This window comes from Bison bison, unplaced genomic scaffold, assembly GCF_000754665.1.
Source record: "Bison bison bison isolate TAMUID 2011002044 unplaced genomic scaffold, Bison_UMD1.0 scf7180017864228, whole genome shotgun sequence".
Classification (NCBI taxonomy): Eukaryota; Metazoa; Chordata; class Mammalia; order Artiodactyla; family Bovidae; genus Bison; species Bison bison.
The window spans coordinates 3,655,379-3,675,023 of record NW_011494800.1 but is presented as its reverse complement, the minus strand read 5'-3'; the positions used below and the strand labels follow the sequence as shown (position 1 = coordinate 3,675,023).

The 19,645-nt window shown below is 41.0% G+C and overlaps 1 protein-coding gene across 1 annotated transcript in view; it reads right to left on the bottom strand.

Annotated features, from left to right (window-relative positions):
* Positions 1 to 19,645, bottom strand: part of BMP3 (bone morphogenetic protein 3) — a 31,331-nt gene that overhangs the window by 11,266 nt on the left and 420 nt on the right. The window contains exons 2-3 of the mRNA XM_010845908.1: positions 19,568 to 19,645; positions 961 to 1,874 (exon numbers count right to left, since the gene is read on the bottom strand). The exon at positions 19,568 to 19,645 is cut by the window's right edge and continues 20 nt beyond it. Of these exons, the coding sequence (XP_010844210.1) occupies positions 961 to 1,874; positions 19,568 to 19,645 (992 nt within the window). The remainder of the gene's footprint in view (positions 1 to 960; positions 1,875 to 19,567) is intronic.

Here is a 19,645-nt window from a genome sequence, read left to right as displayed (position 1 = left end):
CTCCATTAACATACAATAGCAGAAGTTGATCCACGTCAAGTTTTGCAAAAAACTAAAACAAAACGAAACAAGCCACTCCTATTTATTCTCTGAATTCTATTGCCAGGATCACTTTTCACTGTACTTCAGACTCAAATTGTTATGGGCTAAGAATGGAAGTGCAGCAATAAGCTTAACGAAGGTCAGGGGGGCACCAATATGTTTTATTAATTCTAAATTCAGAGTACAGTCACTTGGACTTGCTGTGCGAGACAGAAGTGGGGTTGGGGAGGCTTCTGAGAATATATTTGTCAGGAGGATACTGAGTACTGATAAGCTAAAGGTTCAGTCCCTATTGATTTTAGAAGAGACATGGATTAGCTCTTAGCAGTTAAAATGAGTCTTAGAAGTCGCCAGAGTCATTGTGCCCTATTCTGACTCCAGTTTTGATATTTATCAGGGAAGCAAATGAAATAAGCATCTGGTGGATTTCATGAGGCAAGTTTTCCTAGCCCAACCCTGATCCTAACCCCCGTGACGACAATTCATCTCACAAGAGACTATCAAAAATGTTCTGTATCAGGGCACCAATCCAATTAGTCCTTCCTTTTGCTCTCATGACATTCACTCATTCCCTAAATACCCGCTGAAAGGTCAGCCTCTTACCACTGGGGGCTTCCTTGTTGTGGACAGGCATAAATTCACATGTGATCATGTAGCTGAACATGCACTTTGTTTGGGAGCAGTGCAAAAACATGTTTTATGCATACAATGTTTTCTCATATCCTTCTTCATACCAATATTGACTTCATATTACTTTAACAACCAGTAAAGAAAAACCAAACATAACCATGTTACCTATTACACTTTAGAATGCAATGAATAAAGGTCCAGATGGATTTTGGAAATGAAAACACACATTCAATTTGGGTCTTTCCACACTATGGAAATGGGAAGGACAGGACAAAAAACAATGGCTACCTTTGGCATGGGGAACTGGCACGCTCCGGAGCAGTAATAGGCATCGAAGGACTTGGGGGAAATAATCCATTCGCTCCAGCCAATATCTGCGAAGTCCACTTTAAGGTACCGTCTGGCACAATTCCGGGGTTCAATCCATTGCTTTCTTCTTGCCTTCTTCAGGGTCTGTTCATCAAACTGGAGCGTCTGACTCTTCTGCTGAGGTCCCTTCCTCTGTTTCTTTTTGTTCTTACTCTTATCAGGGGGCTGAGTCTGAAGAGTCTTGTAAGGCTTCCTCTCCTCCCATACTTCATCCTCCTTGTACTGATATTCTGCCCCAGGAAGCTCATTGTTCTGCAGAGGCAGAAGGACCCCCGTAGACCGCTTCCTTCTCCTCTGTTCAATAGAAGGGGCAGACCTACTCTGGCTGTCCAGTTTGGGCACAGCTCCAGTGGGGAAATTCCGGTGTCCTTGTAAGCTTGACACCACACTCTCCGGCTCAGAAATGGCAGCATCATTGGCATACACCAAGATATAAGGCTCAGGACTGGGTGTCATCTTCTTTGGCAGCTGGTGTCCTTTGGTAGTAATGTTAAATCCTATGAGAAACTCCTCATTTTCCTTGGCTTTCCTCAAAAGTTGGGTGATGTCTTTTGACAGCCAGGACACAAAGTCTCGATGAGGTTTCCCTCCATCTACCGAAAGATGACCCAGGAGTTGACTTTGGTTTCCACTGGATTTGAGGATCCATGCAGAGAGGTCAATCTGAATGTGTTTCCTCTGGGCATGATGTGAGCATTCCTGGGACACAGGACAACTCAGGCTTATATTTATCAGCTCTCTGATATAGAAATACAGTGTGGCAGATAAAATGTTTTCTGACTTAGTTAGAGAAGTCAGGTTAAAAATATGCAGTTCCTTGTTTTCAAGCATTCCTAGGAAGAAAAAAACAAAGGAAGTAAACAGAAGTAAACAGGACTCTCTACTTCACATCATATACAAAGATTAACTCAAAATGAATGAATGACCTAAATATAAGCACTAAAATCATAAAACTCTTAGAAGAAAACATAGTAAAATCTTCATGGCTTTGGATTTGATAGTTGGTTCTTACATATGACACTCAAAGTGCAAGTAAAAAAATAAAGAGAAATAAAAAATAGATAAATTGATAAAATAGATAAACTGGATAAAATTCATCAATATCTCAAATTATGTGCATCAAAAGATGTTATCAAGAAAGTTTGTATAACCTGCATAATGGAGAAAATATTTTCAAATCATATATAATATATGATAAAACCTAGGATCCAGGATGGGCTTTCCTGATAGGTCAGCTGGTAAAGAATCTGCTTGCAATGCGGGAAACCCCAGTTCGATTTCAGAGTTGGGAAGATCCCCTGGAGAAGGGATAGGCTACCCACTCCAGTATTCTTGGGCTTCCCTGGTGGCTCAGATGGTAAAGAATCTGCCTGTAATGCAGGAGACCGGGGTTTAATCCCTGGGTTGGGAAGATCCCCTGGAGGAGGGCCTGCAACCCACTCCTGTATTCTTGCCTGGAGAATCCTTATGGACAGAGAAGCCTGGCAGGCTACAGTCCATGGGGCCGCAGAGTTGGACGTGACTGAGTGACTAAGCACAGCATAGCACAGGATCCAGAATATAAAAATAACTCTTACACCTCAACAACAAATAGACAAACAAACCAATAAAAAAAATAACCAAAGGATTCAAACAGACATTTCTCCAAAGACATACAAATAGCCAACAAGCACAGGAAAAGATGCTCAATATCATTAGTCATCAGAAAAATGTAAATCAAAGCCTCCATGAGGTACCATTTGACACTTATGATAATAAACAACAAAATTGTAAGTGTTCGGATGTGGAGAAATTGGAACAGTTTTACATTGCTGGTTGGAATGTAAAATGGTTCAGCTCTTGTGGGAAACAGTTTGACAATTCCTCAAAAAGTTAAACAGAGAAATGGCACATGATCCCACAATATTCCAGGTATAAACCCCAAAGAATTGAAAACAGGTATTCAAATAAGTACATGTACACACATGTTTATAACAGCACTACTCTCCATAATAGCCAAAAGGCAGAAAAATATCAATGTCCATCAATGGATTAATGGATAAATAAATGTGATATTATCTGCAAGGAGATCCAACCAGTCCATCCTAAAGGAAATCAGTTCTGAATATTCATTGGAAGGACTGATGTTGAAGCTGAAACTCCAATACCTTGGCCACCTGATGTGAAGAGCTGACTCATTTGAAAAGACCCTGATGCTGGGAAAGATTGAAGGCAGGAGGAGAAGGGAATGAAAGAGGATGAGATGGTTGGATGGCATCACTGACTCAATGGACATGAATTTGAGTAAACTCCGGGAGTTAGTGATGGACAGGCAGGCCTGGTGTGTGCTGCAGTCCATGGGGTCACAAAGAGTGGGACACGACTGAAAACCTGAACTGAATTGTGATATAGTCATATAATGGAATATTATTCAGCCATAAAGAGGAATAAGGGGTTGATACATCATACAGTGTGGATGAACCTTGAAAATATTAACCTTGTGCTAAATGAAAGAAGTCAGACGTAAAGGTCTCATATTGTATGATTCCATTTATGTGAAATATCCCCAAAAGGTAAATCCACTGAGACAGAATGCAGACTGGTGTTTGCCAGGGGCTGAGAGGAGGGAGTAATGTGGAGAAAGTGCTCGATGGGTAGGGGGTTTTCCTTTGGGATAATAGAAATATTTTAGAACTGAATAAACTTGGTGATTGCCTAACATTGTGAAACTACCAAATGTTCCTGAGCTGTTTACTTAAAAATATCTCTGTTTAAGTTATGTAATTTCCACTTCAGCTAAACAAAAGATAACAGGAGTAATTTTACAAACTGGATAAAGATGAAAGCAAGGATCAGCCATATTTACTAATATTCTCTTTCCTTTACTGAAATGCAAATCATAAAGTTAGTGGTATGAGAGCTGAGAGCTCTGACCTTTCTTAATGAGACTACCAAAAACTATTCCTATAAATTTGGTACAGTGTCATAATAGTGTCTTATCAGAAGCAGTGTCTAGCCTCCTGGTTACAAGCATTAGTGGAAGTAAATTCATGTTGATTCAAGTTCTGGCTCAGCCATTTATTAACTATGTAACTGGAAAAGTTAGTGTTCTCATTCATTAAATGGAATAATAGTCCTATCATCAGAATTAAGGGCTTCCCAGATGGCAAGAGTGGTAAAGAACCTGCTTGCCAAAGCAGGAGATATAAGAGACGTAGGTTCAATCTCTGGGTTGGGAAGATATCCTGGAAGAGGGCATGGCAACCGACTCCAATATCCTTGCCTGGAGAATTCCTTGGACAGAGAAGTCTGGTGGGCTACACTCCATAGGGTTGCAAAAGAGTCACATATGACTGAATCGACTTAGCACACACTCAATCAGAATTAAGTGCTGCTGCTAAGTCACTTCAGTCATGTCCGACTCTGTGCAATCCCATAGATGACAGCCCACCAGGCTCCCCCATCCCTGGAATTCTCCAGGCAAGAACACTGGAGTGGGTTGCCATTTCCTTCTCCAATGCATGAAAGTGAAAAAATAAAGTGAAGTCGCTCAGTCGTGTCCAACTCCTAGCGACCCCATGGACTGCAGCCTACCAGGCCCCTCTGTCCATGGGATTTTCCAGGCAAGAGTACTGGAGTGGGGTGTCATTGCCTTCTCCACAGAATTGAGATGTGTGTAAATCAAATCACAAAGGGTCCAGTAAGTGTTTCTTAAGTATAAATTATTATTATTATAAGTGCTGATATTAAGCATAAATTGGGGATTATACTTTCTATCTGCCTTACAAAATTAAGGGTGCAGGATGAGGGTGGGTAAGCAAGACCATATAGCTCTATCTTCAGATAGTGTATCTGAAAAAATTGAGTCACGCATTTGAAGTGTCATGAAGATAATGCTGTTTGTGGAGCTTGTCTAAAGTTTATGGGATTAGGGGCTTCCCTGGTGGTCCAGTGGTTAAGAATCTGCCTTGCAATGCAGGGGAGATGGGTTCGATCCCTTGTCAGGGAACTAAGAATGCCACATGCCATGGAGCAACTAAGCCTGCACTCTGTTAACTACTGAGCAACCTGTGCTCTGGAGCCCTAGAGCTGCAAGGAAAGATCCTACATGATACAATGAAGATCCTTCGAGCTCAACTAAGACCTGATGCAGCCAAATACATAAATACATTTTAATACAATAAAAAATAAAGTTTATGATATCACATGAATTTAAGAGGGGAATTGCTTCTCTAGAGCTTGATGAAATTATTGAAACTAGGCAACTGTATTTCCAATTTTTCAAATGCAGAAACGAGGAGTAACAGAAGGGGTGACTGATTAGCAGGGGCAGAAGCTGGTTCCTGCTCTTGAGATCATCTCATGAGCTAATAGTAAGGCTGAGGTTACACTCAAGATTCCCCAGTCCTGGGATGGGCACCAGAGCTTGAACCCTCTTCCAAACACTTGTTTCATACATAGATTTGTTCTGGAAGCATACAAGCAATTTTGAAATTATGTTATTGATCAGAAACATATTTCAGTAAAAACAAAACATTTTAGCAAGATGGGAAATTTAAAATGAGTTCACTGAGTCCCCAAGTACAGGGGAAGTTCATTTGGGACACATATTTCACTCCTTTCTAACACTGTGTAAAGGAAAAGGGGGAAACTGCCATTTGTGAAGGTTTGTATAGTCCATGAAAAAGTTGCAAGTGAAGTTGTTCAGTTGTGTCTGACTCCTTGGGACCCCATGGACTGTAGCCTATGAGACTCCTCCATCCATGGGATTTTCCAGACAAGAATACTGGAGTGGGTTGCCATTTCCTTCTTCAGTGAGATCAGGATAATATTTTATAGACTTTTATTACAAAGCCACGGCATCAGGCTTGTTCAGATTCTAGCTCTGATTCATATCAGTTACCAGAGCATATACTTTTACCCAAATGAAAGTTAAAATGGAAGGAAAAGTATGTGGCAATCGGATGGTTGCCAAAGGAACACTCTGGAGTGCGGAAATGAACTCCAAGGGATGTGGGTGGTGGTGTCTTACTGGGGAAACCAGTCCTGCTTCTTTCCCCTACATTTGGCTTAAAACTATTTCCTTCTTACAAACACTTTGCGTCCTGCTGTTAACCAGTCTCCACCTTGGGTCTAACCTTTGATAAAATCTCATGAGTGTCTCATAATCTACCATATACCTCTTCTGATGGCTTTAATTTTAATTGATTGCCTTCCTTTGAAGTCAAAGCCCTATGGCCCAGGCTCAGCTCTACCACAGTGGCTCAGCAGGTAAAGAATCCTGCTGCCAAGGAAGGAGACAAGGGTTTGATCCCCAGATCGGGAAGATCTCTTGGAAAAGGAAATGGCAACCCACTTCAGTATTTTTGCCTGAAAAATCCCATGGACAGAGAAGTCTGGTGGGTTACAGTTCATGGGGTCATAAGAGTCAGACACGACTTAGTGATTAATCCACCACCAGCAGCTGTTCTCAGACAAATTATCTAAACTCTTCAAGCCTTAGTTTACTTACCTGTAAAATGAGCCCAGTAGTATCAGCAGAGATGCTCTGAGAATTAATTGAAAGAATGCAGGTAGTGTACACAGCACACAGGACAAAATTCAGTGAATGTTAGCTAACTAGAACAGCCATGTCCAAGTAGGCACTTAAGTTTGAATTCAGATGTGCTGTAAGTATAAAACACATAGTTTTGAAGCCTTAGCACAAAAATGAGTATAAAATATCAAATGAATATTTTATATTGATTATGTGTTGAAATCATACCACTTGAAAACACTGGGCTAAATATTGTGATTATTGTGATTTATACCAAGAAATATATATTTGGTCTTTATCTCTTTTTCAGGGCCAGAATTCCTAAAACCTTTGGAATTGTCTAAGTGATGAGAGCCATAAAGTGTCCTTTCTATGCTAATGGGGTGGTTTTGGAGGCCAAATAATCTTGGCTTTCCAGGTAACTCAGTGGTAAAGAATCTGCCTGCCAATGCAGGTGACAGGGATTCCTGGATTGGGATCCCGTGGAGAAGGAAATGGCAACCCACTTTGTATTCTTGCCTGGGAAATCCCATGAACAGAGGCCTGGTGGGCTGCAGTCCATGGGGTCTCAAAGAGTCGGATAAAACTGAGCAACTGAGCGCCCACAACGAATGGGAGCTGGTTGCCTGGGAACTTAACCCTGTGATTAGGGGTTTGGCATTTTTCAGTCTCACCCTTAAGCCCAGATGTCTGGGTGGGAAGAGGAGCTGGAAATTAGTTACCAATGGCCAATGATTTAATCAGCCATGACTATATAGTGAGGCCTCCATACAAATCCAAAAAAAAAAAACAAACCCTAAAACACAAGGTTTGGAGAGCTTGGGGGTTGGTGAATATGTGGAGACTGGGGAGAGTGACGCTCCTGGTGACAGCAAGGAATCCCCAAGCCCTTCCCCTACCTTGCCCTGTGCATCTTTTACCTGGCTGTTCCTGAGTTGTATCCTAAAGTAGGAATGTAGTGAGTAACTGCATTTCCTGAGTTATGTGAACCACTCCAGCAAATTAATCAAACCCAAGGAAGAGGTTGTGGGAACATCCAATCTGTAGTCATAAGCACAGGTAGGTCATAAGCACAGGAAGGTCATAAGCACAGGAAACCATCTGGGTTTGGGACTGGCATCTGAAGTGGAGGACAGTCTTGTAGGACTGAGCCCTTTATCTATGGAATATGGATGCTTTCTTTAGGTAGATAGTGTCAGAATTCGGTTGAATTCTCAGACACCCTGTTGGTGTTTGAGTATTGCTTGCTGGTGTGGGTGCAGAACATTTAAAATATAATATATTATCGAAAGTAATCTCACCCTTTGCTTTTCATATTTTTAGTGAGGCTACTAAAACTTTTAAATTGCATACATGGCTCACATTCGTGGTTCAAAGTAACTTTCTCCTGGACAGTGGAATGACCACCATTTTTGTGGTCACGTGGTTCAAAAGGAAAGAAAAAAAGGCATTTTTGTCCCCAAATGCAGGGAAGAATTAGGAATTTGCTAAACATGAACATGCAAACCAAAATGTAAGTTGGGCAAGAGATTATTTTCTTGGAAAGCAACACACCTTCCTTTATTCAGGACATATTTCTGTGCTTAGTCACTCAGTCTTGTCCCATTCTTTGTGACCCCATGGACTGCAGCCTGGCAGGCTTCTCTGTCTATGGGAATTTCCAGGCAAGAACACTGGAGTGGGTTGCCATTTTCTTCTCCGGGGATCTCCCTGACCCAGAGATCAAACCATCTCTCCTGCGTTGGCAGGCAGATTCTTTACCAAGGCACGCTGCTGCTGCTGCTAAATTGCTTCCGTTGTGTCTGACTCAGCCCACCAGGCTCCTCCGTCCCTGGGATTCTCCAGGCAAGAACACTGGAGTGGGTTGCCATTTCCTTCTCCAATGCATGAAAGTGAAAAGTGAAAGGGAAGTTGCTCAGTCGCGTCCAACTCTTCATGACCCCATGGACTGCAGCCTACCAGGCTCCTCCATCCATGGGATTTTCCAGGCAAGAGTACTGGAGTGGGGTGCCATTGCCTTCTCTGGCTAAGGCACGGGGAAGCCCAAATCAACTGTACTTTGGGGAAAAAGAAAAAAAGAATGAGGGTAAAAGGGATTGTTGGGGAGGCGATAAGAGGAGCACACTGTAGTTGTCAGTGATGCTGGATATCTGGAAGCTTTTGCATAAGCAATATTTCCAATGTTTTAAATGGAGATTTATATAAAAAAAAATCCCAAATTAACCTAGTTATTCGAAGTCCTTACAGATGTCTCAGCTGCTTAAATTCAGAAAAGGAATAGACAGGGACTCCCCTGGTGGTCCAATGGTTAAGAATTTGCCTTCCTTTAAAAAAAAATAAAGAAGACTCTGCCTTTCAATGCAGGGGACGTGGGTTCCATCCCTGGTAGGGGCGCTACCACATGCTGCAGGGCAACTAAAGCTTCACACCGCTAGAGACCTCCTGTGCAAGTATTTTTTTAAAGAATTAAAATTTTAAATTTTATTAATTAATTACATTTATTATTTAATTTAAATTTAATTTAAATTAATTAAAATTTAAATTTTAAAAAATTTTTTTAAAAGAAAAGGAATGGCCAATTGACATTTAGCTCCTAACTTACAGCATTATATGACCCCTGGCACGCAAAGCCTTTGCCATTCCCACCCAGGTGAAGGAATACATTACCTCTACCTGCCCTAGATTTCCCTCCTCCCCACCTTTTTTAAAACAATAAGTCTCCACCATTTCACAAACCATTCCTTGATTTCTTTAACCCATACTTTATTTTTGTCTTCCCTGAATTTAAAGCATTTCATTTCCATACAAGTCAATGCTCTGTTCCCCAAAACAAGTCAACAAATACTTTCCTGCAGGATGAAATATATGCTAATAGTATCTGTTCCATTACTCTCATGCCTTTTTTGATTTTATATTAACTGTTCAAAAAAGTATCTTTTCCTATACTTAAGGAGTTTTTCAATAGCCTTCTCTCTCTTTACTGTGCAAAGCACAGATTTGTCTGTGAAAAAGATATCTATGTTGGCATATCAGTGAATGGAAAATGCTTTCCTGTTCACTTTTTTCATTCTTCTGAAATATTCTGATATTAACCTATTTGGAATCAATGAATCTGAAAATGGAGGCATACTTTCTGGTTACTAAGAGCAAAATATAATAATAATATTATTAAAAGCAATGGCAAGTGTTATCAGGTTACAGAACAAAGGTTTATGTATTTTCAGGATGCACTTTGTAGTCTTCAGGTACTAGAGAGCATTAACTGTGTGCCACACAATTCAATCATATCTACAATTGCATGCTTATTCTGGGTGCTCTAACTTTAACTAGTTTATTAAAATAAAAGAAAGTAGCTAGGAAAGTAACCTAGATGTTGGTCTTAAAGTTATTTCTTACGCATTTGAGTTACAGAATACCTGCTCTGGAGGAAAGAAAAACAAAACAAAAAAAACCCCCAAAAAACGTTAACCAATGACTTAAGAATTGTTTACAAATACTCGAGGGGCCGTAGAGAGATCAGGGTTTTTCTTGTCAGTGTCAAAGATGAGAATTAGGTCTAAAGGTGATAGCTGAATGGAGGCAGAATCCAGGTCAAGGTAAATAATGACTGTCTAAGTGTGTAGCCTGATGATGAGACCCTTCTATGGGGTCAGGCAGACAGAAGAGAGACGACCATAATTCAAGACTTACCAAAGGATCTCTTTATAGTAGGGAAGGTGTGAAAGGTGAACTAGATAACCTCTCAGATCTCCTGCAAGGCACTATAATCGGCTTTAATTTCAGCTCTTTCCAAGGTACTGTTTTTAGATGTCAAAATGTAACTACCAATAGGTGGTGCTGTTTTCTTACTGTTTGCTGAGCACTAGCATTGGCAACCCACTCGTGTTCTTGCCTGGAGAATCCCAGGGACGGGGGAGCCTGGTGGGCTGCCCTCTATGGGATTGTACAGACTCGGACATGACTGAAGCAACTTAGCAGCAGCAGCATTCATTGTAGAGGGCTTCCCCCAAGGCTCAGCAGTAAAGAATCTGCCTGCAGTGTAGGAGATGCAGGAGACATGGGTTCAATCCCTGGATCGAGAGATCTCCTAGAGGAGGGCGTAGCAACCCACTCCAGTATTCTTGCCTGGAGAATCTCATGGACAGAGGAGCCTGGCGGGCTATAATCCATAGAGTCGCAGAGTTGGACACAACTGAAGCGACTCAGCATGCATGCATACACATTCATTGTAGAAATAAGAAAATGAAGGGCCTTAAAAGTCAGCCAGCCAGTGAGCATTGATTTTGGAGAGGAACCCAGGTCTTCTGTTACCTACATAAAAAAATTTTTTTTTGGGGGGGTGGGTCTGGTTATCAGATAAAGGCAGAACATCTATTTGTTTTCTTCTGAAAAGAAAGCACCTGCTCCTCAAGAAACCCAGGACTCTGCAAAGAAAGTAAGACCTGGGACCAGCCCTACTATTCTAACAGTTCAGTTCCTCTCAGGGAGGAGTCGAGGTGGGGCCCGGGGAGTGGGGAGTGGGAGGTCACCTTCGTGCTGGCCCACACAGAACGTTTTCAAAGGGAAATAGAACGTACAATGGAAAGCTTTCTATGTAAAGTCTGATTTTAAAACAAATAGACTAAATGAAATCTTGATGATTAGTTAAATCCCCAGGAAGCAGCGAAAACATTTTAGTCATACAGAAAATATGTAACTAAGAACAACTCTTTTTTTTCCATCCCTTTCTCCAAACAAAGCACAGCTGCTAGAAATGCCGGGGTGCCTAGGACAGGGCCATATATGCTCATAGTCATGGGCTGAATACTCTCTGCTGATTATGGCGCCAAGGCTACAGTTCCTCTATGCCACCTTCAGTTTCCAGGCATCAAGAGATGGAGAGCTTCTAAATAGAACACAGTCAGAATGTTGTTTTTCTTGCAGAGTTCCAGTCAAATGACTGAGTTTTATGGGATCTCAAAACAACCATCCTCTATGTCCAAAGTAAAACATGGCCAAAGATGATATAATGTATGTTTTTCTAGAACAACAAAATGTTCACTAATCAAGTTTATCTACTCTCAGCCTCCACCCAAGGGCATTCCTAGACTGTGAGCTCTCAGAGGGTAGACCCATGTCCAGATAAATCTTTGAACTCCTAGCACTTTGCGTGGTCTGGAGCATTGATATCCTGAAAAATATTTTAAAATATTTAACAATGAATGAGCCACTGTTCAAACTTACCAGATTCTTGAGTGTTTCCTACTTCACAACAAAGTGAAAAAAATTTTCAGCTCCCAAAGCAAAAGGCCTTCTGGGCAATAAGTATCCTATGGAGTTTCATTTCATCAGGAGAAAAACATTACTAGAACAGTGTATAAAGCAGAAAGGCTTTGTCCCACATCTTCATGGTAAAATGTCTCGGGGAAACTCTTAAACTGAAATTTCTTTCAATTATTTTTAAAGCATCTGTTGCCTGGCTGATAGCTTTTCTACGATCTTCTCTTACCTAGTCCCCTGAACACCTAGTTCAGCTCAACTGAATTATTTCCCGAGCGCCTACTGTGTGGCCACCTATGCCAGGCCCTCAAAATACAAGCTTGAAATGAAATATGCTATTTGCCCTCCAGAAACTTGATCCCTGCCCTATCACCTGTTTTCTAGCAAACCTATTAGGCCCCGAACTCTGCAGCTGGGAAACAAGGGTTAGACGTCTTTATTAACTTACTTTTGAACTCCTCCCCAGGGTAAAGCTGTCATAAAAACATTAATATACCATCCAAAGTGAAAGAAACTTACCCTTATATAAATTAATAAGCCATTTGTCCAGGGAAAGACCCACTAAAACGGCCAGATGAGACCAGAACTAGGAGGTTAATCAATCTTGAATTTCAGACGCCTGTTATAAGATAGTCAACACTCCAGGGATGTTGAGTTTAGAGCAGTGTCTCAGACAGGTGTCAGAATCACCTCACTGGCTTCTGAAAACTGAGGCTTCTGTGCCCACCCTCAGAGTGCGATTCAGATGGTGTGGGTGGGCTGGAGGATTTCTAACAATTTCCCTGGGTGATGTTGATGCTGCTAACCCAGGGACCATACTTGGAGAAAAACTAACTTCAAAAAATCACTATAAAGAGGTGCAACTCTGCTCCATGCAGCCACCAAGGTCAGGACAGAAACAGTAATTTCTTGAATGGAAATTTGGCATAGATTGTATTACAAGAGGACTACGGCCTCTTCATGCTTACATTGCTATCCAGATATATCCTCTGCGCCACAAACAACTGTGTGGTATTACTGTGTTAGGTATGTTTAAGGTTTTGTGGGGAGCGAGAGAAAGACAGTATCTCAAAGTATCAAGACAATCTCATTTACATGGGACTTCCAAATGCATTTTTGCATTTGATTTTTTCAACTACATTTCACCATCTTTCTGAGACTAGCACAGTAGGTATGAGTTAACCCATTTGATAGGCCTGGAAATATTAGATGACTTTATTAATTAACAATGCAGCCAAGATCTCTTAATGCTCTTAATCCTAGATTCTCTAGGAATCTCTTCTCTTCTTGAAAACCATTTATCTTAACCCATACCTAAGTGCAGCAATTATACTCCATTCAGTCTTTAGATTAATTCCATGCAATTAAATTAAAATTTTCTTGGCCGAAAAAGCAAATAAGTTCATGTTGGGCCTCAGTAGTTTTAACTTTAAATCAGAGGACTGGGCAGAGAATCTCTCATTATTAAAGCTATTGGATACAATCATTTTATAAATGGAACATTTAACATTTACTCACTATAATATTTAAAGTCATACTTAATATTTACTCCCTCAGGAAAGTAAGAACATATTGAAGTCAGAAATATAGTAGGATCAGTTTGTCCAAACACTTTATTAATAATGCCCAAGCAAAACCAAGGCATTGCATTATTGTGGTTCTACTGCCAAGAAACAATAGATCGTAAAGGAAGGTAGATCACTGAAGGATCCAATAAAACACAGGGTCAATTGGCTTTATGACTTACATGTGGACGTTTTAGACAAATAAAGAGACATCCACGCCTTTAATAATATCATCCCTGAAAATGTGTGTTGCCAAGAGCGCTTTAGGTACCAATATCCTAGGACACAACCACTACTAACATATTATTAGACTAGTGGCTTTATGGATTTCTAAGTATAGCCCATAGGTGAGGGCTCTTTGGTCACAATGTCATAGTTTACTACAGTCCAAAGTAGATATTACCTTGGTAAACTTGTGTCACTTGATTAATACTATGTCACTGTGTCCATTACAAAACTCTATTTTCATGGGTTAGGAACATAATCATAAAAATTCACTCTGAATTGAAACTCGGCATAGGAAATTTCAAATAGAAACTATTTATGAAGCCAAACTTCTTTCCATCATATCACTGAAATAAAGTTACCAAGATCCTGATTACTGTGCTATGCTTGCTAAATCGCTTCAGTCATGTCCGAGACTTTGTGTGACCCCATGGACTATACCCTGATAGGCTCCTGTGCCCGTGGGATTCTCCAGGTAAGAATACTGGAGTGGGTTGCCATGCCTTTCTCCAGGGCACCTTCCAGACCCAAGGATTGAACCTGTGGCTCTCATATCTCCTGTTTGGCAGGTGGCTTCCCTGGTAGCTCAGGCGGTAAAGCGTCTGCCTACAATGCGGGAGAGCCGGTTCAATCCCTGGGTTGGGAAGATCCCCTGGAGAAGGAAATGGCAACCCATTCCAGTATTCTTGCCTGGAGAATCCCAGGGACAGGGGAGCCTGGTGGGCTGCCGTCTATGGGGTCATACAGAGTCGGATACAACTGAGGTGACTTAGCAGCAGCAGCAATGCCATCTGGGAAACCTAGGATATACAAATTTAATGTATGGGAAAACCTTCAAAATTTTAGGAGAAAAGTTCTGATGTTGGGGCAGAAAAATCCTGAATAGCATATACAAAATTGCTCAATAATTTTCATTAGGCTTTTTGATAGGTATGAGTTTTATTATATCTAATAAATACAACAAACAATGGGATTATATAAGGGCTTTGACAGGTATCTATAACCAAGGGATTGATGATGATAAAACATTAACAAAATGATAAGTATGATCTCTAGTGAATTTTTCCACAAATAAAGAAGGCTTTCTTCTAAAAGAATAATAACAGATTGATGTAAAATAATAAATACTAATCCTATAGAAGAAAATAATGGAGAATTCATAAAAATCGGCAAAATAAAATTTAATGACAGAGGCTCTAAAATTACATCCAGAGAAATTTAAAACATGAAATCAGGAAGATGGTCCAGTTGGCCCTTGGTATTCTCAGAGAACTGGTTGCAGGACCCTTGCAGATACCAAAATCCACAGATGTTTAAGTCCCTAAAATTAAATGGCATTGTATCTGCATATAATCTACATACATGTTCCTGTATACATTAAATCATCTCTAGAGTATTTATTATTCAGCAAAATCAAGTTCTGCTTTTGAGAAATTCCTGAAGTTTTTCCCTGTGAATATTTTTAATCTGTAGTTGGATCCCTGGTACCCAGGGATATGGAGGGCTAACTGTACAATGCCAACTGGACTCAAGTCCAAAAACTAACAGTGTAAGTAAATATCCTGAGTAAACAAATGAGAAATGAGATAGTGTTCAGTCATAAGATTCACTTGAATTTTGCGTATCTTCTTTCTTGAGAAATTAGGAAGAATCTGAACCAGTGTTTCCCCAGATAGATGTCTCAGAACCACAATTCTCTAAAGTACTCTCATGAGGAGAAAGTGATCCACTCTTTAGAGGGTTCATGAGCTTTTTAAAGGCCCTGAAAGGTCCCAAAGTAAACTGATAACTTTTCCCAAACTTACTTGATCATGGAATGCAATTTTATGTAACATCTTTCAACGACTTTTAAATACCCTCTTTTACAAAATCTTCTCCTAGAAAATCAGATAAGATGATTAGAAATTTTGAGATGAGCTCAGTATGTTTGAAAACTTGTCTGGCAAATATATCATGATGTCCATTTCTTCTTCCATTTAAATAAAGGGTTGGGCTTGCTTTCTTTATAGCCTCTTTCAAACATGAAACTGTATAATTCCAAAACGTTTAAGATCAGGTCTGACATTCACGTCTCTAGCTAATTTTTAGAAAAACCTGAACTGGGTCAATCAAATGCTTATAAACTTCCACCACTTAGATAAAATGTCTGTAACCCTTTTAATATATTCTCAATTATGTACATAGTTTTAATGTACAAATATTCCCTGAGTGAATTATCTACTTAGGGGACTTTTTTCATTGATCCTCATGTTCTCCTGGTCTCTCTGAGTGTGTCTAACCATACTAAAGAGATAAATTTAAATTATTTTTAATGTAACAGTCTTTTTCTTTTCCATTAGCATAGATAATCTAGAATTCATGGCATTATGGATTTTTAAATGTCAGAGATTGTAAAGCTGTCTTGATTGTTACAGTAAAAACTTCATTAAGGGCTATCATGTATTCAAAGTAGAGTGTAATTCAAAGCAGCTGCACATCCAGTTCTCCCTCTCCAGATGTACTATTGTCCTCTGAATAGAAACATCAGATAATCTAAGTATTCTTTAATTTCTAGATGCCAGAAATTTCTAGGTAACTCTGTTTTAATAATGTTGTAATAGCCCCTTGCCATCAAACCCACCAACAATGATGCTTCCCCACCCTCAGTCCATGCATTTTACAAAACTGACTCCTATTAGAACGATTGTTCAGCCCATCACTACATCCTTTCTAAAGCCTTATATTTTAGCCTTGCACTTCAGAAACATGTCACATTTTAATTCTTCATTTTTAAAGATTTTTGGTTACAGTAGGAAAGACTCTCTTCTTTCTCACTGAAGGAAAATATTCACTTTGGGGTCTGACTTTTCTCAACTTTCTTTTCTTTCTGTCTATAAAGTCTGTGTCATTTTTCTTGAAAGGTGACATAAATCCACTGAAATGCAATCTTTTGTAGTTATATGTCATAAATTAAAATAATGATAGTTTCCTAATAAGAACAGCTGTGCGTTAATCACTTTCCCTAAAGAGGTTAAATTTATGATTAAGAAAAATAAGATTAAGTGACTGTGGAAATGATGAGAAACTAATGAACACAAAGTATGTATCTTCAAGGATCAAGCCAGGAGAAAACCTCATGCAAAATATTCTTCTTTCATTACATAGAAGCCAAGGACAACTTCAACTAAGACGAAAATAAAAGCTGATTTCATGTCCCTCTTGTCTTCCTTCGAGATGGTGTGTTTTTCTAAAGCCAAACTTCTCTGTCATCAATAATTTTGTAAATTACCTTTTACAAAGGGAAAGATAAAACCTATCTTTATATAAACACTTACACACCACAAAAAGACGTATGAGTGCTCCAAACTTACGGTTTTGGCACACCAACTGCATAGCATTGAGGGAGGAGAAAGGGGTTAGCAGAAAGTGTATTTAGGATGAATGCCACCCACCATCAAGTAATGGTTTAAGTAGAAGGTAATCAGAGGGAGACCACAGCAGCTAAATTTCAACCAAAGATATTCTAGGTTTAGAACAATAAATAATTTTAATCAGGTATGTTCCAAGGAGCAAAGAGGACTCTAAGGCTATAACTCAGCCTGAATAAGCACGGGGAAAGTGTGCCGAATCAGCAGCCACTCCATAGACAACAGCACACACCTGACCTTCCATTAAAATCTGTAACATCGTTGGTCCAGAGAAGCACATATATTTGTGAAACCTCAACACTGTGAACTGGAAAACATATCTAATTTATTAAAGCAGACAGCATCTTTCACCTACGTTAGAACGCATGTCACAAGATGAAGGGTGTTAGGGAAATGCTGATACATATAAAGGAGAGAGACACATGAAAGCCTTAGCACCTTCCTGGAGTTGGGCCTTATTAAAACCAGAACTGCTTTTAATAAGGTCTTTTTAGTGTGTTAGTAACTAAACTCTTGGAAGGAGTCCAACATGAACCACCTCTCCAGGAGTTTCCAGTATAGTAACAGGACACTTCAGCTTCCACAAAAACCAGTGTCTACATTTGATAAATAAGTCATTAAGACAGTCTCTAGGATGCTAAAGGAATTACTTTTCTTATCAGGGCGCACAGCCTTGTATATATGCTCTCAGCTGCAATTCATCATTTCAAGGGAACTTCTGGCCTCCGTATCAGAGTTTATCATTTGATGGTCTAAGACTACAGAGAGGCTGATAAGGGACACTCTGAAATTATAATGCATAGAGTGAGCTGAAGCCAAAGAGTAAATGGGGCCTGAGATATTCAAATCCTTATCCATCTCTCACTCACGGTTCGGTTCCCTCAGTCTAAAACAAACATACAAAAACACTATAGAATAGGTGTGAATGAATCAAACTCACATGCCACCTCCAAACCTTGTGATTCATACTAAAAATCTGTGATTCCAAAAATACTATTCATCTCTTGGGTGCCTTGGAGACTCCCTAGGAATATTACCAAGAAAATGCAGATAGAGGTAAGAATGATTAGATTATCTTCACTATCGCCACCTGCCTTGCCCACCCAACTTCTCTGGTTTCTTCCACACTGTTTTTTCATGGAGCTCTGCCCTTGAAGTTGCACTGAACAGGCCAGTCACTGGTGTGGTCAGCTGTCAGGACAGCCTTCTCCAGGGGCTGACACACCAAGAGTAGGCTTCTCTTTCCTTAGCAGAGGCCACCTCCTTATAGATCATGCTCGTGGTTTTCAGAAGAAAGCGAAATCTGATTCAGCTCAGGCTCCAGCTAGAGACTTCTGCATTAGAAAGCATAATTCACATTTATTGTAAATGTCATCAAGGCTAGGTGCTCTAGAGTGTATTTACACTGTCAGCCTAGGGCTTTCCTTGATGAATGCTTTCGTGGTGTTCCTCTTTTCCAGGAGTCCTACGTATCAAAGCTTTGGGAGATGTCTTTCTAGTGATTCTGACAGAATTGAGAGCATCAGGCATGGCCTCCTAACTTGAAGATTCTTGGCTATTTTTCAACGGTTCACTGAGGACAGGCTTTGCAGTTACATTTCCCTTCATCGTGAATGCAGTGAACAAAAAAGCCGGGTGCATCCTCAAGGCATATAAACCGAGTTAGCGTCCAGGAAACTTTCCCTCAAGCTGTTAGCACAGGGGAGGCAGGCTGTTAGCATAAGTTATTCGCTTCACCACAGGGGCCAGGAGAAACCTTGTTAAGCCATGAATTTCAGCCCACAGTGATCTGTGTGTTGAAAATGGGATGAGCAAATTTTCATCGGCAGATTCCAAGAGGTGTTTACATCCACCGGCTGCTCGCCTCCGTCCCAACTCCTCCCAGGGTGGGTGGTACAGTCCCCTGTTTGCCCAGATGGGTTTTAAATAATCGAAACACCCGAGCACCTGGTTTAGTCTGCGTTGTTTGCCACCAAGGGACTATCAAGTAGAAAGTGTCAAATATAAACACAGAGGACGCCAGTTAAGAGAAGGTGGAAGGTCTGGAGAAGCGACTGTCTTAAAGGGCTAAGGGGAAGGCGTCTAGTTCAAGTGTGACTTTTCTCTCTCGTGCCCTGGGGTTGGCATAAAATAACATCTGCCTCTAGGTAAACACGGCTATAGCCCTGTCCAAGGGAATTTCCGCTGACCGACTTAAACGTCGGCATAGGTTGCCCCAGAGGAGCCCCAGACACCCAGGGCAAGAGGACCCTCCTGGACAGGGTCGGGGGCAGCCCGGTTTCCTGCGCTTCCTTCTTCCAGCCGACCCGGTTCAGGTCTCGGCGCCCTTCTCTCCCACTTCTCCCTCTCCGTTCAGACTCTAGAATTGGGCTGATTCTTACTTAGGTCACGGATGGAATGCGGGATGTGACGGCACCGAGGGGCTGAGGGGAGGGTGAGCTGCAGGGCGAGGGAGCGTCTCTAGGTAACGCGGGGGGCAAACGAGGAAGCCGTGGGGGGGTGTCCCGGGAGACCCCTGGGACGGGATCGCGGAAAGGGGGCGCCCCGGCACTCACCTGCGGCTCCGGCTCGAAAGCTGCGAACCGTGTTGCCCTCGCGCAGCGGCTCGGGGCGCAAAGACGGCGAGCCCCGCT